Source organism: Ranitomeya imitator, chromosome 1 (assembly GCF_032444005.1).
Source record: "Ranitomeya imitator isolate aRanImi1 chromosome 1, aRanImi1.pri, whole genome shotgun sequence".
NCBI lineage: Eukaryota > Metazoa > Chordata > Amphibia > Anura > Dendrobatidae > Ranitomeya > Ranitomeya imitator.
The window spans coordinates 170,464,627-170,491,531 of NC_091282.1; the positions used below are offsets into that span (position 1 = coordinate 170,464,627).

Here is a 26,905-nt window from a genome sequence, read left to right on the forward strand (position 1 = left end):
CTTTCTTTTCCTCACACACTAATCATCTTAACAGTCATGATGTCACACGCGATCTGAACAGTTTCTTATAGCTTTCTCCCACTATCTCTGTGGCTCAGCTGTGAGCTGTATCATCACAGTATTTATGGCTGCTGCGTTTTTGACCAGATGCAATAATCTCTACTGATTGGCAGTTGTATACCATGCTAAGTGATGACTGACAACCATTCAGTCGTGCCAACTGCCATGTGATTCTTCTGCAATAAGTAATATAGTGGTGGTCATTTTAGTCAAGTCGCATAAAGCAAATCGCAAATTGATCACTTTCGCCGGGTTCAGCAAATTTGTAAAAGATCAACATGAATTTAACAACGTTACATACTTGTGTACTCAGAGTACTAAAAATAGATATACAATGCATGGGAAAAAATCAATGAAGAGTGGCTAACCTGATTTTTATGCCTGGGCAGTTCCTGGTTGGCGCAATCAGTCTCTCCCAGCTATGGGTAAGCACTTCATATCTAGTAGCTATATGCCACTTCTGTAAGCACTGTCACTTTAACTTTTTTAACTTTACTAACTCTGCTACTTCATGACACCATCTTTTCTATTCTCTCGTACTCAATTTGAGGAATTTGCTGTAAAGGTGGTTGTCAATGTCTGTACCCATATGTACTGGTTTAGGGTCTGATGCTTTTTCCCCACCCATTATGTTTCTCCTTGTTAGATCTGATTTATATCCTTATTTTGGTGTTGAATTATTTTTTAATTATTTCTACAATAAAAAGGTGATTATAATTTGTTCCTTTGTTTAGTGGTAATTGATTACTCCACTTTTTCATGTCTCTGTTTCATTTATGTTATGGGAATACTCCACTATATATTTACTTTACTCAGGCGGGGTACACTAATTATCCCCAGCCTACATTTATAATGTGTTTTTTTGAACAATTTTATATTGATTTATGCTTTCTATGTTGTATTCGGTATTTTCTTAGGTAAATAACTGAAAATTATAATGCAGAATTATCCTATTCTAGCAATTGCTAGATAGGTTCACTGTCTGCATCATCTATATATATATATATATATATATATATATATATATATATATATATATATATATATATATATATATATATATATATATATATATACTAGCTATTGAACCCGTTCTACGCCCGGGTGGCGAGCATTTATATTGGTATATGGTCTCCATCCTGGTATGTGCTGCTCCATCCTGCGCCCCCATCCTGTCATGTGCTGCTCCCATCCTGCGCCCCCGTTCTGTCATGTGCTGCTCCCATCCTGCGCCTCCATTCTGTCATTTGCTGCTCCCATCCTGTCATTTGCTGCTCCCATCCTGCGTCCCCGTTCTGTCATTTGCTGCTGCCATCCTGCGCCCGTTCTGTCATGTGCTGCTGCCATCCTGCGCCCGTTCTGTCATGTGCTGCTGCCATCCTGCGCCCATTCTGTCATGTGCTGCTGCCATCCTGCGCCCGTTCTGTCATGTGCTGCTGCCATCCTGCGCCCGTTCTGTCATGTGCTGCTGCCATCCTGCGCCCGTTCTGTCATATGCTGCTCCCATCCTGCGCCCGTTCTGTCATGTGCTGCTGCCATCCTGCGCCCATTCTGTCATGTGCTGCTGTCATCCTGCGCCCGTTCTGTCATGTGCTGCTGCCATCCTTCGCCCGTTCTGTCATGTGCTGCTGCCATCCTTCGCCCGTTCTGTCATGTGCTGCTGCCATCCTGCGCCCGTTCTGTCATGTGCTGCGGCCATCCTGCGCCCGTTCTGACATGTGCTGCTGCCATGCTGCGCCCGTTCTGTCATGTGCTGCGGCCATCCTGCGCCCGTTCTGTCATGTACTGCTGCTATCCTGCGCCCGTTCTGTCATGTGCTGCGGCCATCCTGCGCCCGTTCTGACATGTGCTGCTGCCATCCTGCGCCCGTTCTGTCATGTGCTGCTGCCATCCTGCGCCCGTTCTGTCATGTGCTGCGGCCAACCTGCGCCCGTTCTGACATGTGCTGCTGCCATCCTGTGCCCGTTCTGTCATGTGCTGCTGCCATCCTGCGCCCGTTCTGTCATGTGCTGCTGCCATCCTGCGCCCGTTCTGTCATGTGCTGCGGCCATCCTGCGCCCGTTCTGTCATGTGCTGCTGCCATCCTGCGCCCGTTCTGTCATGTACTGCGGCCATCCTGCGCCCGTTCTGACATGTGCTGCTGCCATCCTGCGCCCGTTCTGTCATGTGTTGCGGCCATCCTGCACCCGTTCTGTCATGTGCTGCTGCCATCCTGCGCCCGTTCTGTCATGTGCTGCGGCCATCCTGCGCCCGTTCTGACATGTGCTGCTGCCATCCTGCGCCCGTTCTGTCATGTGCTGCTGCCATCCTGCGCCCGTTCTGTCATGTGCTGCGGCCATCCTGCGCCCGTTCTGACATGTGCTGCTGCCATCCTGCGCCCGTTCTGTCATGTGCTGCTGCCATCCTGCGCCCGTTCTGTCATGTGCTGCGGCCATCCTGCGCCCGTTCTGTCATGTGCTGTTGCCATCCTGCGCCCGTTCTGTCATGTGCTGCTGCCATCCTGCGCCCGTTCTGTCATGTGCTGCGGCCATCCTGCGCCCGTTCTGTCTTGTGCTGCGGCCATCCTGCGCCCGTTCTGTCATGTGCTGCGGCCATCCTGCGCCCGTTCTGTCATGTGCTGCGGCCATCCTGCGGCCGTTCTGTCATGTGCTGCGGCCATCCTGAGCCCGTTCTGTCATGTGCTGCTGCCATCCTGCGCCCGTTCTGTCATGTGCTGCTGCCATCCTGCGCCCGTTCTGTCATGTGCTGCGGCCATCCTGCGCCCGTTCTGTCATGTGCTGCTGCCATCCTGCGCCCGTTCTGTCATGTGCTGCGGCCATCCTGTGCCCATTCTGTCATGTGCTGCGGCCATCCTGCGCCCGTTCTGTCTTGTGCTGCGGCCATCCTGCGCCCGTTCCGTCATGTGCTGCTGCCATCCTGCGCCCGTTCTGTCTTGTGCTGCGGCCATCCTGCCCCCGTTCTGTCATGTGCTGCTGCCATCCTGCGCCCGTTCTGTCTTGTGCTGCGGCCATCCTGCGCCCGTTCTGTCATGTGCTGCGGCCATCCTGCGCCCGTTCTGTCATGTGCTGCTGCCATCCTGCGCCCGTTCTGTCATGTGCTGCGGCCATCCTGCGCCCGTTCTGTCATGTGCTGCGGCCATCCTGCGCCCGTTCTGTCATGTGCTGCTGCCATCCTGCGCCCGTTCTGTCATGTGCTGCTCCCATCCTGCGCCACCATTGTATTATATGCCCCCCGCTCCAGTGTGTATGCCCCCGAATGCTGCTGCCATATAAAAAAAAAAAAAAATACCATACTCACCTATCGTCCGGCTCCACTGCAGGTATGTCTTCAAGAAAATGGCGCCGGAAAGCGGGGACTGCGCAGGCGCCGATTCCGGCAGCAGGAATCGGCGCCTGCGCAGTCCGCGCTTTCCGGCGCCATTTTCTTGAAGACACACCTGCAGTGGAGCCGGAGTGTGTCTTCAAGAAAATGGCGCCGGAAAGCGCGGACTGCGCAGGCGCCGATTCCGGCAGCAGGAATCGGCGCCTGCGCAGTCCACGCCCTCCGGAGCCGGGAGCAGAGGAGCCGGGAGACGGAGCCGCAAGCAGCGCTGGAACCGGGAAAGGTGAGTATACTTACCCTCCCTCCTGGCGGTCCCTGACTCTCCGGTGGAGATCGCGGTATGCGTTCAGTGCTTACGCATACCGCGATCTCCCGGGAGCGTCGCTCTGTGAGGCCCAGACTGCGCCGGCGCTTGCGCAGTCTATAGAGGCTTCGGACAGAGTGACGCTCCCAGTTTGCATCTCGGCTTTGGGAAAATGGCCGCCGCGATCTCTTCTGCGCACGCGCGGCATCCCGCGGCCATTTTCCTGAAGCCCTGTGCAGCAGAGCACTCCATCTGCGCACGTGCGGCCCCAGGAAGATGGCCGCCCCCACCGATGACAGGGATAATAGCGCAGATCGCGCGCTGTTTCTTCACGTGCGCGCAGGGAATTCGGAACTTGGACATGCGCACACCACTACGCCACCAACGGAAAGCTGGGGAAGAAAAGAGCGATGTCACCACGCCCACCTGACCTGACCAGCCTGATTGACAGGCGAAAACAGCGACTTTGGTAATGTATTTCGCAGCATAGGTGGGGAATCAGGGTACACTACATACACTATTGTAACGCACAGCGCTGGCCCTATTTAACAGTATTTTTATCTCAATCTGAAAAAACGGGGTGACAGGTTCCCTTTAATCATGAGATTTTTTATATTGTCAGTGACACATTGATTGTGATCCAAGTTTATCCAAACTCATATGAACCTTGTGTAGAATAGGTGTGGGTGGCAGTTCCTGACGGAACTTGTCCTCTAGTCATAGCTTCCAGTTATTATAGTCCTTTATAGTGTTATAATTTATATATAAATATATTCCTTTAACATCTAAATTCTGTCCTACGTACTACGTGTTATAAGAAGCAAGATATCTGGATTTTCTTGTGCAGGAATGAGAGCTACAGCAAAGTCTGACCATACGTATTTGTCCGACAACTATTTCACCCAGCTTCATTATAAACATGCAAGCTTGGCTAAGTGGTCCTGTCTATATCAATGGGAAGAGATAAATAATCCTTTGCCACAGACCTCTAGGTTTCTTCTCAAAGATATATTTCTGACATTTAAAAAGGTAGTCCATGGAGTCTCTCAATTCCTTAATCTGTTGACGATCAACTTTTGGTGCAGCACCAACCACAGCTGTTCAGAGAGGTGACTGTTTTACTTCACTGTAAATCTCCCGTTTAAGAAGGGCACACAAGTTCTCAATAGGGTTTAGGTCAGGGGACAAAGGGGCCGTATCATTTATTTTTTCATCCTTAAGGCCTTTAGTGGCAGCCAAGCAGTGGAGATTTTGATGCATTTGACGGAGCATTTTCCTGCATAATAGTCATAGTTTTCCTACTTGAAGAAAGTGTATTTTAAAAACTTGCAGTAGGTTCAGAGTTCATTTTGAGTCCCATCTTCAACTTGAAAAAGTCAAACTAGTGCATCTCTAATAATACCAGCCCAAAGTATTACCTATACCTTGCTGGGGTCTGAGTCGAAGTCTGTTCCCAATATAGATCCAACCACAGGCCCATCTATCTGGTCTGTCAAAGAGTCACTCATCTCATCAGTCTATAAAACCTTTCAAAAATCTGACTTCAGATATTGCTTGGCCTGCCAATTTTGACATTTTATCTTGTGTGTTTTGTTCAGTGGTGGTCGGGTTTCAGCCTTTCTTACCACGACCATGTCTCTGAGCCACTGAACATCTTGTACTTCTGGGCTCTCCAGGGAGTTTGCGGTTCTGAAATATGACAGCACTGGAAGATAATGGGTTCCTGGTAGCTTCATGTTTGATTCTTCTCACATTTTTGTGAGTTAATGTGCTTCTTTTTTTCCCCAACACATTTTTTGTGACCCTGTTGACTATTTGCAACAAAACTTTCGATGGTTCTGTGATCATGGTTCAATATCTTAGCAGTTTCAGGAGTGCTGCATCCCTCTGTGAGACTTTACACAATATTTGACTTTACAGAGTCGGCTGAATCTCTTGTCGGCTGAATCTCTTGTTTGGCCTATTTTGCCTGAGGGAAACACACTGCCTAATAATTCTGCACACATTGATAAGGCTAGGTTCACTTTGCTTTAGTGCAGTCCGTTCAACACATACGTTAAATGGACAGTGTTAACACAAGTGCTGAAAAAGATCGCGTTATGCGCTAGCGCAGATGCTCTATCTGTGCTAGCGGTGACGGACCTGAAAACGCTGCAGACTGCGTCCGAGGGTCCGTCACAGAATGACGGCACATCGCTAACGCATGCCGATTATGACATGCGGTAGCGATGCGCTATATAATGGCAGTTAATGGGTGCGCTAACGCATCCGTTACATAGCGTTAGTGCCGCTGTGTAACGGATGCCGTCAGCGCATTGCCATTAACGCAATGTGAACCCAGCCGGTTTAACTTCCATCATTATACAAATACCCATCAACTGATCTGCTTCATCCAATAAGCAAGTTTATACAGATTGAAGTTGGAAAATATGCATAAAATAATGGTATGGTGAAAATACTCACTTGCCTACTAATTCTGTACACAGTGTCTAAGGATCTGTTGGCACTAGTGTCATGATTTCCATTTCCAGTGGCTCATGGAGAACTATTCTGTATCTATTATGAAATAGAAATGAGTTAATCATGAATAATCCTGCTTACTTCTTTACTACTAAGGGGTTTGCAAAAACGTAGTTGATGACCTATCTTTAGGTCAGATCGGCTAATTCTGACTTTCTTCACTGAATGTGGCATAGCTCTGTACACTGTTTAGTGGCCGAGGATAAGGCTGCAAGTTCTCTCCAATGTACTCTAGTGGCAGTGCGTTTGCAGTACTATTTTGCGCCACTAAACAATGCACCACTAAACAATGCATACAACCCTGCCACTTCTGGTGGAACGCAAAGCAAGAGACTATCCTGTGCTCATCTCTGTTCATGCTATGCTTAACCAAGACTTCCCTTTATTTTGCAATACAGGTAATTCCCACTGGTGAATATCATATTTGTAGCAGAACACATTTCAGTCCATTCTTAGCCTTTAACAATTGCTACATTCTAATATTTCAACCTAGAAACTATGTTGATTTGAGCCAACTTAAGGATGCGCATAGGGTAATGGAATAAAAGAAGGGAGGATAAAGGGTGGGATTCTGCTTACCTTTATGAGTTGTGATGGGCACATTAGTATCAGCTGCTGCTCTGTGCGCGGAAGGATGATCCTCCGCAAAAAAATAGAAAATGTATAAGGATGTCCACGGCAGCAATTCATCCATGGACATCTCTATGCATTAACCTAGAAACTACTTAGCTCATTGGAGATCCCTGATGAGGTCAGACTCCCCAATATGATTTCTAGTGACAAAGGGCGTCATTTTCATTGAAACAAAGTCAACTAACATATGTGTCATCAACAGGTACTAAACACATGTCATGTGCTGGCATTGCTCATTTCTTCAAGGTTTTCTTTTTTATAGTCCATAAGATGTAGCTATTCCATTTTTAAGTTGCATGTAGAACAAAGTCCAGTAAGACAAGCGCATATTGAAATAAAGGAGGGACTTTACATATTAATATATTGCACCATGTGAGTGATCTCCTATTGTCTGTTTATACCTTTGGCTTACAAGGTGTGGAGGGTATGAACTCAATAAACCTTTTTCTGTAACAATAACTTTTTTTTATTCTTCTGTTGGCCTGTAATCATCAGATCGGTTTGGGTGGTTCTTGTTAATTTGATGACAAGAATAAAAGATAAATGGGAATTATTTATCTTCCAGCATTTCATTGTACGCTGTTGATCTATTTAGTAATAGTAAGACGAGTATTCTGAACTAATATCTTGGAGTGTAGTATGGTGAGAAGATGATTTTTCTGTTCAGATGATGGCTTGTACTATGGCCGCTGCATTCTAAGGCTACTTTCACACTAGCGTTAACTGCAAACCGTCACAAAAACGTCTTTTTCCCGAAAAAACGGATGCGTCAAAAAAGTGCAAAACGTATGCAACGCATACAGCATTTCGACGGATCCGTCGCAAATCCGATAAACGGTTGCGTTGAAATGCTGGATGCGTTGCATATGTTGCATACGTTTTTACCATCCGTTGCATCCGTTTTTACGACGGATCCGTTGTTAAAATGGGAGGCACCAAAATTTGATTGGCTACTGGAAAATAAGGAAATCTATATACTGACTGTATTGTATTTACAGCCCATCTTTGAGGGTTTTAGTTTAGTGGCAAGGATGGATGGTGTACTTGGGAGGATTGCGAGTTTGGTTACTGACGTTATATTTGAGACGAATCGCCTGGATATCATAGTGCGGGAGAAGGAGGCGGCAGCAGAAAGACGGAGGATGCAACGGAGAGTGCGACAATTCTGGATACATCCAATCAATGAGCTGCGGATGACCAGGGGTGTCCAGTCCACTCTCTATCTGGAGTTGCGGTGCAACCCACAGAAATTCTACAATTATGTACGGATGAGGATGGAACATTTCGATTATTTGGTTGGAAAACTAGAGGATGTCATCCAAAGGCAGGACACAAGGATGAGGCTTGCCATCACACCGGCGGAGCGGCTCCTGGTGACACTGCGGTAAGCATTTTTTTTTTATGTGATTGCTCATATTGAATGTTATTACATGCTGCAGACAAAACTGCGCTGACACATTGCGCAGCATTTTCTGCAGCATGTAATTTTTTGGTTTGTTTGAGGCTATTCCACTGGTTTTTTTTTCTTGTGTCATTGGTCATATTGAATGTTATTACATGCTGCAGACAAAACTGCGCTGACACATTGCGCAGCATTTTCTGCAGCATATAATTTTTTGGGTTGTTTGAGGCCAATCCACTGTTTTTTTTTGTTGTCTGTGCAATTTTTTTTTTTACATTTTTTTTTTCTGCAGCTTCCTAGCTACGGGTGAGTCTCTGACTTCACTCCATTTCCAATTCAGGCTGGGGATTTCCACTATTGGCGGAATAGTGAAGGACACATGTCGGGCGATTTGGGACACTTTACAGCCGGAGTATATCCCACAACCATCAATGGAAATCTGGTTGAGAAGTTCCGAACAATTTGAGAGAATTTGCAATTTCCCAAATTGTGTTGGTGCCGTGGACGGCAAACACATAAGGATTGCTAAACCGGCAGGAACAGGCTCCGAGTACTATAATTATAAAAAATATTTCTCCATTGTACTCATTGCTATTGCAGACGCCAACTGCCGATTCCTTGCTGTGGACATAGGAGCGTATGGCCGGTCCAACGACTCCCAAGTTTTTAAAAACTCTCCAATGGGTCGCTGCCTGTATGGAGATACCTACAATTTCCCGCCAGCAAGACCGCTCCCAGGAACAAGTGAACCAGCCATGCAATATGTTTGTGTAGGTGATGAAGCCTTTCAACTGTCGCCGCACCTACTGAAACCATACAGCAGCCGGGAATTACACCGTACCAAGCAGGTATTTAATTACCGTCTTACTAGAGCAAGAAGAGTAGTAGAGTGCTCTTTCGGTATATTGACGGCAAAGTGGAGAGTTCTGCTGACGGCAATAAAACTTGAAACCAAGACTGTAGATGTTGTGAAGGCATGTGTGGTGCTCCATAATTTTGTCATTTCAAAGGAGCCCGTTACCTTGGATGACGAAGAATTGGAGACAACCTTGTGGGATTACCGCAGTGCCTCTGTTCGCTCCACCGGTTCTGTTACTAGGATGAGGGACCAGTTTGCGGATTATTTTTTGTCACCTGTCGGGCGGATTGCATGGCAAGACATCATTGTGTGACATGTTTTTCATGGCTTTTGTTGTTTATGTCAAAATTGTGTTTGTAGCAACAAAACAAACAAAAAAAAAAACAAAATCACAAAGTGTGGTTTGCTTGGTAATATAAAACCATTTTGTTATACCTTTAAAACGTCTGGTGTTTCTTTTCACTTAACCTTTAATATTTACCCTATTACCTTAATGAATCAGCACACAGAGTAGATTTTAAACCAGAAAGAATTTTATTTAAAACCTTGATGTTTTTTTTTTTTTTTTATCATTTTAAAAAAACATTTTGTTTTTATTTTCAAAATAAAGTTTTTTTTCAACATTTATAAACTTATAATTTTTGGACTACAAGTCCTGGTAGTGTTGGGTGGAGTAACTATGGGAGGAGGGGCTGGAATGTTGGACCATGTCGGTAGGTGGGATTGGGGAAACCCTACTTGTTTGGTCTGCAGTGGAAGGGGGGTGAAAAGCAGGAGGCTGACCAGAGGGGGGTTGTGTTGGGGTATTAGTATAACTGAATGGGGAAGGAAAGCTGGGCAAGGAAGACGAAAACACTGGGGAATACATTTGGGTTGGGGGCCTGGTTTGGTATTGGGACTGACGTTGATATTGGGGGGCATGGTGTTGAAATGGTGACTGGGATGTGTGGGGAGGTGTGGGGGTAGATTGGGGTTCGTGGAGGACCTTGAGCAGAGCATTATGGCAGCTATTCATTACCCGCATCTGCTGGTCAAAAGAAAGCTTCTCCATGCTCCTAAGCATGGATTGAAAAAAAAGATTTGCTGGAGCTTGACTTACATCTAAATGCAGCCTATCCAAGCGACTGCTGGTTTCCTGGTGGGTTTCACTGATGCGTGATTGCACCATGTTGAAACCAGCAGTCACTTGTTCTCCCAAAATTTTAAAAGAACTTTGGAAGGATGCATTTAGATGTAAGAACTCAGGAGCATAGCTCCTTTCCTGACCCCTCTGACGCTGCCGCCACGAACCTAACGGTGGGTTAGAGGGGTGGGGTAAAGGGAACGCTATCTGTTGACCATCAGATGCGAGTAACGAAGGCTGCGCTCCAGTGCCTGAGGTGGATGAAGTGGAGGGGTCAAGAGGTGTGGGGCCTACCGACGTGGTCCCCGGTGGCGGACTCAGGAGGGATCGCTCCAGAGGGCGCAGAGGAAGATGCAGGCGCACAGTGGCTGGAGAAGGTGCTGTGAAAGAAAAAAAAAATAATATATTGATATGAAAAAGCCCGGACTGAAACAAAAGTTTTGTGATTAGACAGGTTCTTACTGGGATGTTGAATATTTACACTCTACTCAGCATGGTTTGCCTCAGGAAGGAGAGGGCAGGGCCGTATCTGTACCTCCTCTTCTTCCTTCCTGCTGAGCCACTCGGGGCCTGCATCTCCTGGTTAAATTCCCTCTTAAAGCGATCCCTCAGTGACCGCCACCGCTTCCTAACCTTGCCACCTGTGAAGACAGGAATGAAGAAAAAAAAAAAAAAAAAGGTAAATGCAAGACATTACATTCAGCGCTAAACATCACTGAAAAGTGAATACTTACATAGTTTGCTCTGCTGCTGTGGAAGAAGGTCCTCCCACCTTGGAAAGATGTTATGGCATACTTCCAACCAGAGCCGACACTGGTATCAGCATGCCTGCGGTCAGCCATGTTCCACAGCGGCTCCCGCTTGCGAACCTCCTTGATTAGTGCTTCTATTTCTATATCAGAATCTTCTGCGGGAGCACACTGTGAAGCCTGTGAGAAAAAAAAATAAAAAAATAAAAATTAGTAGACTGAAACAAAAAAATTACCAATAGAAGCCCCCCAAAAAACCAACTCACTGATGGCCGACCGCGGCGTCGTTACCGCCGACTCTGAGAGCGCCTGGGAGAACCTTCATGCTCTGCTGGAAGTTCAGCAGCAGCAGCAGCAGGAGACTGAAATAAAGGATACAAAAAATTAGCTTTAAAGGGAACCTGTCACCCCGTTTTTTGAGATTGAGCTATAAATACTGTTAAATAGGGCCTGCGCTGTGTGTTCCTATAGTGTATGTAGTGTACCCCGATTCCCCATGTATGCTGAGAAATAACTTACCAAAGTCGCCGTTTTCGCCTGTCAATCAGGCTGGTCAGGTCGGGAGGGCGTGGTGACATCGCTGGTTGTTCCTCAGCTTTACGTTGGTGGCGTAGTGGTGAAGACACAGCGCGCGATCTGCGCTGTCATCCATTTCGTCGGTGGGGGCGGCCATCTTCCTGGGGCCGCGCGTGCGCAGATCGAGTGCTCTGCTGCACGGGGCTTCAGGAAAATGGCCGCGGGATGCCGCGCGTGCGCATTAGAGATCGCGGCGGCCATTTTCCCAAAGCCGAGATGCAAACTCGGTCCTGGTAGCTGTGGTCCTGGTGGGTCTGTAAGTTAAAAGACACTTGCAATCTGCTCTACACATTGAAGTAGCAGATTTGGGTCTTCAAAACTTACTTTTAAGAATTTGAGGATGCGGTCCTGGTGGCTATGGCCAGTGGGCTGTGGTCCTGGTGGCTACGGCCGGTCGCTGTGGTCCCTACTCTATCTGCAATATAATAAGTATAATGGATTTATAGTTAGACCACCGCAGAAATAGGTAATGTTTAACAATAAACACCCTGTTAAAATGTGAGAAATAGGTGACCACCAAAACCCAAAAACAGGTGCACGTTATACCACTGATTTCCATGTCCCAAAAAAAAAAAAAAAATTAAAATGTGAGACAACACGGAAAAATAATTTTAACACATTTTTTGTTTTTAAAAATAACCTCCCCCAAAAAACCTTCAAAGGATAACCTTTAGTAAAAAATGAGCCCTCAACCAACTGTGTATTGCATGTGTAACCATTGGTACATACACCAGTTTTAAATTTACCTTTATGAAATTATACTACGGACAATTTTTTAATAAACAGTTTATTAATTTTTTTTTTCTTTTTTTTTTTTTTAATAATCACAATGGAGCAGAAGTGCTCTTTATTTTAAATACAAGTACATCACCTGGGAATGGTTTCAACAGTAAAAAAATCAACACTTTGTAAAAAAAAAACATTCTAACCACAAGCTGCAGACCACTAGACTTTGCAATAATACATCAGATTAAAAAAAAAAAAAAAAAACAGGCTGCACAAACCACTGTACTAGTAAATACATCAAAAAAGTACATTAACCAATATGACATTGACAAATGCACATGCAACCAACAAAACGCACACAAACATACCTGCAAGCAGAGTCATAACGCAAGCATAACACATGAACAGGCGTAATATTGGCGAAGGCATAATAAGGTGCAGGCACGTGAACACATACATACAAAAGCACACAGCAGTACAAAAATACACACACACACACGGCCATCAGTCCTCCGGCTGGAGCTTGATTTCTTCACAGTGGCAGGCCTCGGGGTGGATCTGGACTGTAGCAGGGCACTGGCTGTTGCAGGACGACGGCAGGCCACAGGTTGGATTCAGGTTTTAAAAGCTCTTGCTGTAGTCAGTACGTCATACCCAAATGCGCGCGCGCACACACACACACACACACACACACAAAAATGGCAATATACTCACACTGTTGGAGTGTGTCTGTAAGGTCCTTGCTGCCAGGCTGGGGTCTTGGTGTCCGGCTGGGGTCTTGCTGCCAGGCTGGGGTCTTGCTGCCAGGCTGGGGTCTTGGTGTCCGGCTGAGGTCTTGGTGCCCGGCTGGCTGGAGGCTTCTTCTTCTTTTCTCTCTGGGTCTTGCTGGCAATATGTGGGGTTGAAGGCCCAGACCAGGTTTATATAGATTTGGGGATGTCTGGCCAATTAGCAAAAAACATCCTGTTTCTGAGCATGCTCAGTAGAAAAAAACGTATTGCAGCGCTGCATTGCGTCGTACGACGTGTCTCGACGCATCCGTCGCTCATAGACTTTCATTGTAGCCAAAGACGCATGCTGCAGGATGCGCCGCGACACGTTTTTTTTGTCGGAGCCAAAAAACGTTACAATCTACGTTTTTCCAGACGACGTGTCGCCTTATTTCGACGCATCCGTCGAAAGACGTATACCGACGTATGCAAATCCGTCGTAATGCGTCGCCAATACAAGTCTATGGGGAAAAAACGCATCCAGCAAAATATTTTGCTGGATGCATTTTTTTGGCAAAACGACGCATTTTAACGTATTGCAGTTAACGCTAGTGTGAAAGTAGCCTAAGAGTATTTTCTCTACTGTATAATTGTCAGCACATAGCTCAATAACCCACTGATTTTTTTATATTTTTTGCAGATAAACATAAAGACTGTACTGGAGTGACGGTACAAATCACACCTGAAAGGTAACTGCTATTACTGTTATTACAGATGATATTTGTAGATACCATTTTGCACATCTGTGCTCCAATAATAAAATTGTTGTAAGCGTTGTATTTTCCTTGTAAGAGCAGCAGTTTGTACTCCCGAGTAGAGATGTGCGAACCCCTGGATGTTCGGGTTTGGTGAACACTTAAAATTAAAAGTATCAGAGCAGTACCGGACCCCGGACCCGACCCCGGACAACATTCACTTGAATAGGGTAGGAGGGGGCAGAACATCCAGTGTTTGCCACGCTGTCAGGTGCATGACAGCGCATCAAACACTGCCTCTGATCGGTGGTAAAATCTGTACCGACGGTCTGAGAGCTGCGGTTCCTACGTTGTCAAATGACAGCCCACAGCTGTGTTTACCTCGGTCACTGGCGTCAGCTGATGGGACTACTACTCCCATGAGCTGACGCCTGCTGATGCTATTAACAGTGAGAGCGGGTGCAACTGAATAGAGTATTCATCCACCAGCGCCTGCACTCTAAAGAAATAATTAAAAAAAAAAACGCGTGGGTTTCCCTGTATTTTTGATAACCAGCCAAGCAAAACTGTCAGCTGCGGACTGCAACACTCAGCTATTAGCTTTATTAAGGCTGGTTATCAAAAATAGAGGGGTCCCCAAGCTATATTTTTTAATTTAATAAATAATTTTTAAAAAAAGACGTGGGGTAACCCCTTGTCATTTGACAGCATGGGAACCACGGCTTTCTGACCGGCAGTTAAGATTTACAGTACCGCTGATCAGTCACAGCTGGTGAGTCATGCTGACATATGACAGCGTGTCCCTGCAGCGCTCTGACTACGGTGACGATATTACTGCAATCAGGATTGTCGGTACAATCACAGCCTTAGTGGAAACTCAATCATTTACCAAATTTTGCGGAAAATGCTCTGGAATCCGAATGTGCAACGTTCGTGCCGACTTTGAGATTGGCGAAAGTTTTCCAAACAAGTCCGCTCATCTCTACTCCTGAGCTCCTTTTACTATTGAAATGAAGAATATGTTGCATCATAAAACCGTGCAGCGCTGAGATGCTGGGTACAAATCCCACCAAGGATAACATCTGCAAGGAGCTTGTATGTTCTCCCTGTGTCTGCATGGATTTCCTCCAGGGCTTCCTCCGACACTCCAAAGACTTTGAAATATAGAATTTAGATTGTGAGCCCCAACAGTTATAATGATGTCTATAAAGTGTGCGGCATATAAGCAAGTAAAATAAAAAAAAACATAGTCATCAAAGTATACGCAAATGCTTTTATTTATTTTTTTATTGTTCACATAGCACCAACATATTCCACAGTGCTGTACAGAGATCAGTCTTTACGGAAACAGTAGGGACAATCTCTTAGGCTAGTTTCACACTAGCGTTTTGAGGAGCTGCGGAGGGCTGCGGACTTCCTCCGTGAAGCCCCATCCTCGGCCGCACCTCCGCTGCTAGCTCCGCCTACTTCTGCATGCAGCGTGCTTGCGGCCTGCATACCTATCTTTAACATTAGGTACGCAGGTCGTGCCGCTGTATGCGGATGCTTCCGCATGCATCGTTTTGACGAGGCGGAGAAAAAATAAATTGCTATAAGCTGCGTTCTACGCTGGTCGCCGCATCGTCAAAACGACGCATGCGGAAGCATCCGCATACAGCGGCACGACCTGCATACCTAATGTTAAAGATAGGTACGCAGGCCGCATGCACGCCGCGTGCAGAAGTAGGCGGAGCTAGCGGCGGAGGTGCGGCCGAGGGCGGGGCTTCACGGAGGAAGTCTGCAGCCATCCGCAACGCTAATGTGAAACCGGCATTATATGGCAATTAATGGGGTTGGACCATAAATGCAAATTTATCACTATAAATAGACTAGATGGTGGCCCGATTCTAACGCATCGGGTATTCTAGAATATGTATGTCCACGTAGTATATTGCCCAGTCACGTAGTATATTGCCCAGCTATGCACAGATCCACGTAGTATACAGCACAGAGCCATGTAGTATACAGCACAGAGCCACGTAGTATACAGCACAGAGCCATGTAGTATACAGCACAGAGCCACGTAGTATACTGCCCAGTCACGTAGTATACAGCACAGTCACGTAGTATACAGCACAGAGCCACGTAGTATACAGCACAGAGCCACGTAGTATACAGCACAGAGCCATGTAGTATATAGCACAGAGCCACGTAGTATACTGCCCAGTCACGTAGTATACAGCACAGTCACGTAGTATACAGCACAGAGCCACGTAGTATACAGCACAGAGCCACATAGTATACAGCACAGAGCCACGTAGTATATTGCCCAGTCACGTAGTATACAGCACAGTCACGAAGTATACAGCACAGAGCCACGTAGTTTACAGCACAGAGCCACGTAGTATACAGCACAGAGCCACGTAGTATACAGCAGTCACGTAGTATACAGCACAGAGCCACGTAGTATACAGCACAGAGCCACGTAGTATACAGCACAGAGCCACGTAGTATACAGCACAGAGCCACGTAGTATACAGCACAGAGCCACGTAGTATACAGCACAGAGCCACGTAGTATACAGCACAGAGCCACATAGTATACAGCACAGAGCCACGTAGTATATTGCCCAGTCACGTAGTATACAGCACAGTCACGTAGTATATTGGCCAGTCACATAGTATGCACCATATCCCTGTTAAAAAAAAAAAAGAATTAAAATAAAAAATAGTTACATACTCACCTCCTGGAGCCTCTGGATCGAAGCGGCCGGTTCCCGATGCTTGGCGCGCAGTCCGGTCTGAAGATTGCATTGCGGTCTCGCGCGATGATGACGTAGTGGTCTTGCGAGATCGTACGTCATCATCTCGCGAGACCGCAATGCATGCAGCGGTCACCGGGGCGTCGCGCGGAGCGGGAAAGGCCGGTTCCTGATCTGGGGGGGCCACCGGAGGGTGAGTATGTAACTATTTTTAATTTTTTTAAATATTTTTAACATTAGATATTTTTACTATTCATGCTGCATAGGCAGCATGAATAGTAAAAAGGTGGTCACACAGGGTTAATAGCAGCGTTAACCGAGTGCGTTACACCGCGGTCAACGCTGCCATTAACCCTGTGTGAGCGCTGACCGGAGGGGAGTATGCGGACGCCGGGCACTGACTGCGGGGAGGAAGGAGCGGCCATTTTTTTCCGGACTGTGGCCGTCGCTGATTGGTCGCAGCAGCTATGACAGGCAGCTGCCGAGACCAATCAGCGAATGAATAACCATGACAGAAGGACAGACAGACGGAAGTGACCCTTAGACAATTATATGGTAGATTAGGTGATAACTTGCTTATTGCAAGACCTTATACTCCATGTGAATGGAGTGATGGTCAATCATGTCAACTAGCCCTATATTTATTTTCTCTGGGATTATGGGAATTTACGGTTCACTCTTTTAACCTCTTAATAATTGCCTATAATGTGCATGTTCATAACAGGTCACATTCGGGGTGCATAAAGCTGGTTCAGAAGCTGAGCCTGTTCCATACTGGGCAGAAGCTGGCTGTTGTATACAGCCAGCATCTACCTCTAATAGCAGGGACCAGCTGTACCTCCAATTGCTGCTGTTTATCATTGACCGTGGCATTTGAAGAAGCACGCCCACTAAGTTTTTTAGTCATTAAATGTGTGTATAGGTGCGTGTAATGTATTGTGAATGTATTATTATGCTCTTTCTAGTGTCCAGCGCCATTCTTCTTTGCTTCTTAGAGATTATATTTTTACATGATAAAAATCTTAGCATTTTAACAGGGGTGTGTAGTCTTTTTACATACAATATCTGGCTTTGTCGATGGAAAGATAAAAAAAAGTTATGGCTCTTGAAAGAAAGGCGGGGAAAAAAAGAGTGCGAAAAAATGAAAAATTGCAGGTTTTGAAAGGGTTAATCAATAAGTATGGAGTTTGAGAGGAAGCCTACACAAACATTGGGAGAACATAGAAATTCCATGCCATTGGCTGGATTGGAATCTAGGGATTCCCGGTGCCACAGGTCGTTATACTTCCTTCCATTTCAGCTCTGCCTGTGATAGAAATAGCTTCTTTCTTCTGCTATTGTTGTGTGCTATATGATATTAAATGCATTCAGTGAAGATTTCCGTTCTTTTGTTGTCTTTATTTCCATTGACTGCCATTTTATCACTCCCAGGCAGCCGCTGATTGCTGGCATTTATCTCTTGATGTCTATAGATACTGTAATCCCACCGGGTGAAAAGGGTAAGTATTTCTTGTAAATGTGAATATATTTACAGTCTGATCATACAACGGCCTGAGAGATGGATGTCACTGTCTGCTTGCTTCACCTAAAAAGCTGAATAAACTCATTGGTTTGTGTAAAACTTGTAATTCTCATATGTTTATTCTCCCATTCTCGTTCCACTTAATCTGTTTATACTCCTTTAAGGAAGAGAGCATTTTTTTATATGCACATTGATTTGTATTCGAGTTATCAGATATGAAAGCGGTGGGTCCGGAGTAGTAATTTAAAGCTCACTGCTTTATAAATCATATTTGCTTTTACCATAGTATTACTGATCTAATTTTCCAGGTAAAGGAATGGTCTATAATATTGTTATATATTTATAGATCTGTCTTTATACTTTTCATCGTGGAAATGGAGTTCTTCTTTTGATGGTCTAAACCAGTGTTCCCCAACCTTTCTTACCTTGAGAGCCACATGAAAGAGGGCCGCAAGCCACATCCAGAGAACCCCCTACTCCCACAGTAGTGACACTCGAAGCCCACATTATTGGTATAATGACAGTCAATGATTCCCCACGGTAATCACACCAAGGCAGAATACTTACATCTAGGGATTCTCATCTCTTATCTTAATTTGATATTCTTAGATCAAGCACTCCCGCGACGCTAAGGCTAGGTTCACATTGCGTTAACAGCAGCCCGTTCAACACATACGTTAATGGGCTTCTGTTAACGCAAGTGCCGATATGTCGTCGCGCTAGCGCAGATAGAGCTAGCAAATGCTCTGTCTGTGCTAGCAGTGACGGACCCGGAAATGCTGCAGCCCGCATCCCAGGGTCTGTCACTCAATGACGGCACATCGCTAGCGCACGCCCACTGTGGACATGCGCTAGCGATGCGTCCAACATTGGACTAAATGGCGGCATTAACGGACTACGTTACACCGCGTTATGCCGCAGTGTAACGTAGTCCGTCTAACGGACGCCAAAAACGTAATGTGAACCTGGCCTAACACATCCAGACTGAAGCACCCCTCTATCTGACAGTGCCTTGCGAAAGTATTCGGCCCCCAGGAACCTTTCAACCTTTTCCCATATATCATGCTTCAAACATAAAGATACCAAATGTAAATTTTTGGTGAAGAATCAACAACAAGTGGAACACAATTGTGAAGCTGAACGAAATTTATTGGTTATTTTAAATTTTTGTGGAAATTCAAAAACTGAAAAGTGGGGCATGAAATATTATTCGGTCCCTTTACTTTCAGTGCAGCAAACTCACTCCAGAAGTTCATTGTGGATCTCTGAATGATCCAATGTTGTCCTAAATGCCTAATGATGATAAATATAATCCACCTGTGTGTAATCAAGTCTCCGTATAAATGCACCTGCTCTGTAATAGTCTCAGGGTTCTGTTTGAAGCACAGAGAGCATCATGAAGACCAAGGAACACAACAGGCAGGTCTGCGATACTGTTGTGGAGAAGTTTTAAAGCTGGATTTGGATACAAATGATTTCCAAAACTTTAAACATCCCAAGGAGCACTGTGCGAGGATCATATTGAAATGGAAGGAGTGTCATACCACTGCAAGTCTACCAAGACCCAGCCGTCCCTCTAAACTTTCATCTCAAATAAGAGGCCCATGATCACTCTGGATGAACTGCAGAGATCTACTGCTGGGTGGGACAGTCTGTCCATAGGACAACAATCAGTTGTACACTGCACAAATCTGGCTTTTGTGGAAGAGTGGCAAGAAGAAAGCCATTTCTCAAAGATATCCATAAAAGGTGTCATTTAAAGTTTGCAACAAGCCACCTGGGAGACACACCAAACATGTGGAAAAAGGTGCTCTGGTCAGATGAAACCAAAATCAAACTTTGTGGTAACAATGCCAAACGATATGTTTGGCGTAAGGGCAACACACAAAAAAAACCACACATATACAGTGGGGCAAAAAAGTATTTAGTCAGTCAGCAATAGTGCAAGTTCCACCACTTAAAAAGATGAGAGGCGTCTGTAATTTACATCATAGGTAGACCTCAACTATGGGAGACAAACTGAGAAAAAAAAATCCAGAAAATCACATTGTCTGTTTTTTTAACATTTTATTTGCATATTATGGTGGAAAATAAGTATTTGGTCAGAAACAAACAATCAAGATTTCTGGCTCTCACAGACCTGTAACTTCTTCTTTAAGAGTCTCCTCTTTCCTCCACTCATTACCTGTAGTAATGGCACCTGTTTAAACTTGTTATCAGTATAAAAAGACACCTGTGCACACCCTCAAACAGTCTGACTCCAAACTCCACTATGGTGAAGACCAAAGAGCTGTCAAAGGAGACCAGAAACAAAATTGTAGCCCTGCACCAGGCTGGGAAGACTGAATCTGCAATAGCCAACCAGCTTGGAGTGAAGAAATCAACAGTGGGAGCAATAATTAGAAAATGGAAGACATATAAGACCACTGATAATCTCCCTCGATCTGGGGCTCCATGCAAAATCCAACCCGTGGGGTCAGAATGATCACAAGAACGGTGAGCAAAAATCCCAGAACCACGCGGGGGGACCTAGTGAATGAACTGCAGAGAGCTGGGACCAATGTAACAAGGCCTACCATAAGTAACACACTACGCCACCATGGACTCAGATCCTGCAGTGCCAGACGTGTCCCATTGCTTAAGCCAGTACATGTCCGGGCCCGTCTGAAGTTTGCTAGAGAGCATTTGGATGATCCAGAGGAGTTTTGGGAGAATGTCCTATGGTCTGATGAAACCAAACTGGAACTATTTGGTAGAAACACAACTTGTCGTGTTTGGAGGAAAAAGAATACTGAGTTGCATCCATCAAACACCATAGCTACTGTAAAGCATGGTGGTGGAAACATCATGCTTTGGGGCTGCTTCTCTGCAAAGGGGCCAGGACGACTGATCCGGGTACATGAAAGAATGAATGGGGCCATGTATCGTGAGATTTTGAGTGCAAACCTCCTTCCATCAGCAAGGGCATTGAAGATGAAACGTGGCTGGGTCTTTCAACATGACAATGATCCAAAGCACACTGCCAGGGCAACAAAGGAGTGGCTTCGTAAGAAGCATTTCAAGGTCCTGGAGTGGCCTAGCCAATCTCCAGATCTCAACCCTATAGAAAACCTTTGGAGGGAGTTGAAAGTCTGTGTTGCCAAGCAAAAAGCCAAAAACATCACTGCTCTAGAGGAGATCTGCATGGAGGAATGGACCAACATACCAACAACAGTGTGTGGCAACCTTGTGAAGACTTACGGAAAACGTTTGACCTCTGTCATTGCCAACAAAGGATATATTACAAAGTATTGAGATGAAATTTTGTTTCTGACCAAATACTTATTTTCCACCATAATATGCAAATAAAATGTTAAAAAAACAGACAATGTGATTTTCTGGATTTTTTTTTCTCAGTTTGTCTCCCATAGTTGAGGTCTACCTATGATGTAAATTACAGACGCCTCTCATCTTTTTAAGTGGTGGAACTTGCACTATTGCTGACTGACTAAATACTTTTTTGCCCCACTGTATATCCTATATGGAAGCCAAGAGGTATAAATACACCTACAAATAGAATAAGGCTCCACACAAGAGCAAATAATGCTAAAAAATATATTTATTTATAACAAAAGTTAAAACAAGACCAAGCAAGGTCATAAAAAGTCCATATAGATAATAGGTGAGACTCACATAAGCACAAAAAGACAGATGGACAAACCTGAAAAAATAGAGACATAAAATCCAAATGCAAGTGTATATATATCAGGTAATGAATGCTAAATATCATGTAAAAAGACAAGAATGGCACACTTTATTCATTATTAGACAGTGCTACACTGCACATAATAGCAGACAAAAATATCCTATATAATAGGACATACCCATACGGTAGGCCTAAGTGTATGTAATAACATTATAGAAACACATATACTGTATATTTAGTATTCAGATATACGCCAAATATAAGGCCAATGAAAGGATACAACACATTTAGCTCAGCCATCTTATAATCATGTCTAATAAAATAGAGATTGCAACATTCATTATCAGAAAGGGTAGAGGAGATCCAGATGTCCACCACACCCAACGCGCGTTTTGCAATGAAATGCTTCGTCCCTGGTTTTCAGACGCTGCGGACTCAACCGCAAATGTGAAACTAGCCTTAAGGCAGGTATTTACTTAGTGTGAGCAAATGGTAAGATTAGTACAAGTTGTAGCAGTGCTTGCTACTTACTGGTTGTCATATTATATGACACAGGAGAAAGAGAAAAGTTCAAAGATAAGCGCCTGCGCAGTAGATGATATTTATAGTCCTTGGTCTGTTGCAGACAGAACAGCCGTTCTTCTGCTATTATTACAGTGCGGATTGCCTAATTTGAAAAATGGGATAAGTCCCCACATATAGTCCATAATAGAGATTGATTTTGGTATGGATGTAATTCACTTAATTAAAGAATGTTGGTAAAATTATATCTTTTTAACCCAAGGAGAATAATTATTTATGTATTTATTTTTAGAGGAATTGCTTACTATAATATGTTTCAAGTATCATAAGTTGAGATATAAAACACCATGTGTAAAGTAGGTGATACACGGGGTAGATGTACAGGTGACCGTGTTTACGCCGTTATGTGTGGTGCTAATGCACCGCAAGAGGGCAGTGTCTTAACACCAGACGCAGACTAGAGTATTATAATACAAAACGTAACGGAGCTCAGAAATATATTATACAACTATCAATGTTCCACTACCGCCATATGTGATGGCAGCACACCACGGAGGGCAGTGCCCTGACATCACACATAGGCATGGATCATGGTCCAGCTGATACAGAAGCTCAGTAGTATATAGTGTCAGTAGGATGAGCAACGCTGGCCTGCCAAAGGGTATAATGGCTCCAGTAACACGGAAGCTGTCCTTGTAGTGGACTTAGATCCTGTCTTAAGCCAAAGGCCATAAGTCCATTAGTACTTGAGGCAATGCAGCTCTAAAAGGGAGGATGTTAATAGGTTCATACTAAAGTAAGTCTTGAGTAGTCAATCAAGTCGGAATCAAAGCGCAACAACTCCTGAGCAAAGACTTGACTTGCCATATGCTAGAAAGAAGACGCTTAATCACTGAGAGTCTAATATTGAAGAAGAGGATCCAAATTTTCAAATAGCGTGATTGCCAAGTTGTTTGATCTGGTCTTTCCGCCTCATGTGTCCACGAGATGGAATAAATATGCATCGGGGTTTAATCCCATTCTGTTTATCTTTATAGATCAACATCATATTGAATAGACATTGTTTGATCCTAGGAAGGGGAGATGGCAGAAATTGTCAGAGCCCGATAACAAATATTTACACTTGTTTATTGAAACCAGTAAATATTAGCTCCTCGTTCAATCCATGGGGTGCTAGACTACGTAGATTGTCTATCCATTTAGACTCACATCTTAGAAGTTTACTCGTGATGTTACCACCCCTGATATTATTTTTGATCTCTTCAAGTTCCAGTACCTTAAGTCCAGTTACAGTTATATGAAAAAGTTTGGGCACCCCTATTAATCTTAAGCTTAATGTTTTATAAAAATTGTTTTTTTTGCACCAGCTATTTCAGTTTCATATATCTAATAACTGTTGGACACAGTAATGTTTCTGCCTTGAAATGAGGTTTATTGTACTAACAGAAAATGTGCAATCTGCATTCAAACAAAATTTGACAGGTGCATAAGTATGGGCACCCTCATCATTTTCTTGTTTTAAATACTCCTACCTACTTTTTACTGACTTACTAAAGCACTTTTTTTGTTTTCTAACCTCATTGAGCTTTGAACTTCATAGCCAGGTGTATGCAATCATGAGAAAAGCTACTTAAAGTGGCCACTTGCAAGTTGTTCTCAGTTTGAATCTCCTCTGAAGAGTGGCATCATGGGCTCCTCAAAACAACTGTCTAATGATCTGAAAACAAAGATTATTCAACATAGTTGTTCAGGGGAAGGCTACAACAAGCTGTCTCAGAGATTTAACCTGTCAATTTCCACTGTGAGGAACATAGTAAGGAAATGGAAGAACACAGGTACAGTTCTTGTAAAGGCCAGAAGTGGCAGGCCAAGAAAAACATCAGAAAGGCAGAGAAGAAGAATGGTGAGATCAGTCAAGGACAATCCTCAAACCACCTCCAGAGAGCTGCAGCATCAACTTGCTGCAGATGGTGTCACTGTGCATCGGTCAACTATACAACGCACTTTGCACAAGGAGAAGCTGTATGGGAGAGTGATGCGAAAGAAGCCGTTTCTGCAAGCATGCCACAAACAGAGTCGGCTGAGGTATGCAAAAGCACATTTGGAGAAGCCAATTTCTTTTTGGAAGAAGGTCCTGTGGACTGATGAAACCAAGATTGAGTTGTTTGGTCATACAAAAAGGAGTTATACATGGTGGCCAAAAAAACACAGCATTCCAAGAAAAACACTTGCTACCCACAGTAAAATTTGGTGGAGGTTTCAACATGCTTTGGGGCTGTGTGTTACCAATGCCGGCATCGGGAATCTTGTTAAAGTTGAGGGACGCATGGATCCCTCTCAGTATCAGCAGATTCTTGACAATAATGTTCATGAATCAGTGACAAAGTTGAAGTTACCCAGGGGATGGATCTTTCAGCAAGACAATGATCCAAAACACCGCTCCAAATCTACTCAGGCATTCATGCAGAGGAACCATTACACTGTTCTGGAATGGCCATCCCAGTCCCCAGACCTGAATATCATTGAACATCTGTGGGATCATTTGAAGAGGGCTGTCCATGCTCTGCGACCATCAAACTTAACTGAACTGGAATTGTTTTGTAAAGAGGAATGGTCAAAAATACCTTCATCCAGAATCTAGGAACTCATTAAAAGCTACAGGAAGCGACTAGAAGCTGTTATTTTTGCAAAAGGAGGATCTACTAAATATTAATGTCACTTTTCTGGTGGGGTGCCTATACTTATGCACCTGTCAAATTTTGTTTGAATGCAGATAGCACATTTTCTGTTAGTACAATAAACCTCATTTCAAGGCAGAAACATTACTGTGTCCAACAGTTATTAGATATATGAAACTGAAATAGCTGTTGCAAAAAAACAATTTTTATAACACATTAAGCTTAAGATTAATAGGGGTGCCCAAACTTTTTCATATAACTGTATTTGACTACTGTGGACTTACAGGAAATTTGATGGTATTGATTTCACGGGTTTTCCCTTTTAACTGTCCTTTTCCACTGTGGAAATATTCGAAAAATGCTGTTATGTTCTTCTGCGCAGTTTTTGTGTTGTTTGTCCGACGAAGATTTTAGGACAGTCGCAGACTGTCGCACAAACCAGATCTCTAGATCTACAGTTAAAGAAAGATTTGGGTAAATCTGAAAAGGAGACACAGAGATGGATAATCCATCTTGTGCAACAGTATTTTGGCAGACATTACAGTTTCTGCAGGGATATGTTCCTAAAGTTGTGCTCCCCCTATTTAGTCTATTTGTAGGACGGGTATGACTATGACATAAAATGTCTTTAAGGTTCTTTGCCCGTCTGGCTACAATGTTAGGGGCCACTGAAATATGCGGTATCAGTTTAGACTCACTTAAAAGTATTCCCAAATTCTTGTCTGATATTTTTCTGACATCCTGCCACTAATTGTTAAAAATTAATATATATCTATGGTCTGCTGGACTCACATGTTCGCCTTAGAAAAAAATCTTGTCGTGGGCTCTGTGGAGCTTGTTGAAAGGCATTGGAGATTACCTTTTTGGAGTTTCCTCTGTGTCTGAACCGGTCTGTTAAATTCTTGGCTTGAACAAGGAATTCCGACAAAGTGCTGCAATTAAACCTGAGACGATAAAATTACCCTTTAGGTATTCCATTCTTAAGGAGATTGGGATGGAAACTGGTGTAATGCAGAAGATTATTAGTTATTAGTTTTTGAAATCTACTGATGAGCAGGACAGTGTGGAGGTAAGTTTGATATTGAGGTCGTTATTATTGAGTTCTGTGATGAAAGACTTACATTCCTCCATGGTGCCTCTCCAAAACAAGACAGGACATCAATAAAACGTAACTACGTCAGTACATTTGTGACATATTTGTCCTGTGTATGTATCACCATTTCCTCCCACCAGCGCAAAAGATGTTAGCGTACGAGGGGGCGCACAGTGCACCCATTGTAGTCCCAGTAGTTTGTCTATAGAAAATTCTATCAAACATGAAGTAGTTTTTGTCGAGCACAAAGTGCAACAAATCTAGGATAAACTAATCATGTCCTCTGTCTCCTGTGGAGCTGCGATTAAGGAAATACGATGCAGCCCTTATACCAAGGTCATAGTTGAAGCTAGTATACAGAGACTAAACATCTAGGGTATCCAGAATAGTGTTGGTTGGAATAAGGCCCTCCAGATGTTGTATTAAGTGAGTTGAGTCCCTGACAAAGGAGCCCAGTGATGAGGCCAGTGGTTGAAGGAAAAAGTCTAAATAGATGCACAGACGCTCAAAAAGACCCTCAATCCCAGAAACAACAGGCCTACCTGGGGGTTCCTATAATGACTTGTGCATCTTTGCCAAAATATAGAACGTGGGCATGACCGGCGGAGGGTTAGTCAAAAATTCCACTTTTTTTTGTTGAGGATATTGGTATTGCAGAGTGCAGCCCTAATTAAGGTATCCAGTCTGTCCTTAAAAAATGGAGGTTGGGTTAGAGGGTAAGGCATGATAGCACACAGACTCCTGCAATTGGCGTTTGGCTTCCTTAATGTATAAGACATTAGGCCATTAAACAATATTACCTCCTTTATCGGCTTCCCAGATGAACTCTTTGTTGCTTTTCAGTTTAGTCAGAGCCTTCCATTCTTCCACTCTAAGATTGTTCCCCTTGATGGTGTTTAATCTGAGATCCTGAATGTCACGGCACAC

At 44.3% G+C, this 26,905-nt stretch overlaps 1 protein-coding gene across 10 annotated transcripts in view; it reads left to right on the top strand.

Moving 5' to 3' along the window:
* PAM (peptidylglycine alpha-amidating monooxygenase) overlaps positions 1-26,905 on the top strand; it is a 275,158-nt gene that overhangs the window by 144,418 nt on the left and 103,835 nt on the right. For all 10 annotated transcript variants that reach the window (XM_069752269.1, XM_069752296.1, XM_069752313.1 and 7 more), the window contains exons 8-9: positions 13,684-13,732; positions 17,910-17,977. In XM_069752269.1, coding sequence (XP_069608370.1) covers positions 13,684-13,732; positions 17,910-17,977 — 117 coding nt within the window. The remainder of the gene's footprint in view (positions 1-13,683; positions 13,733-17,909; positions 17,978-26,905) is intronic.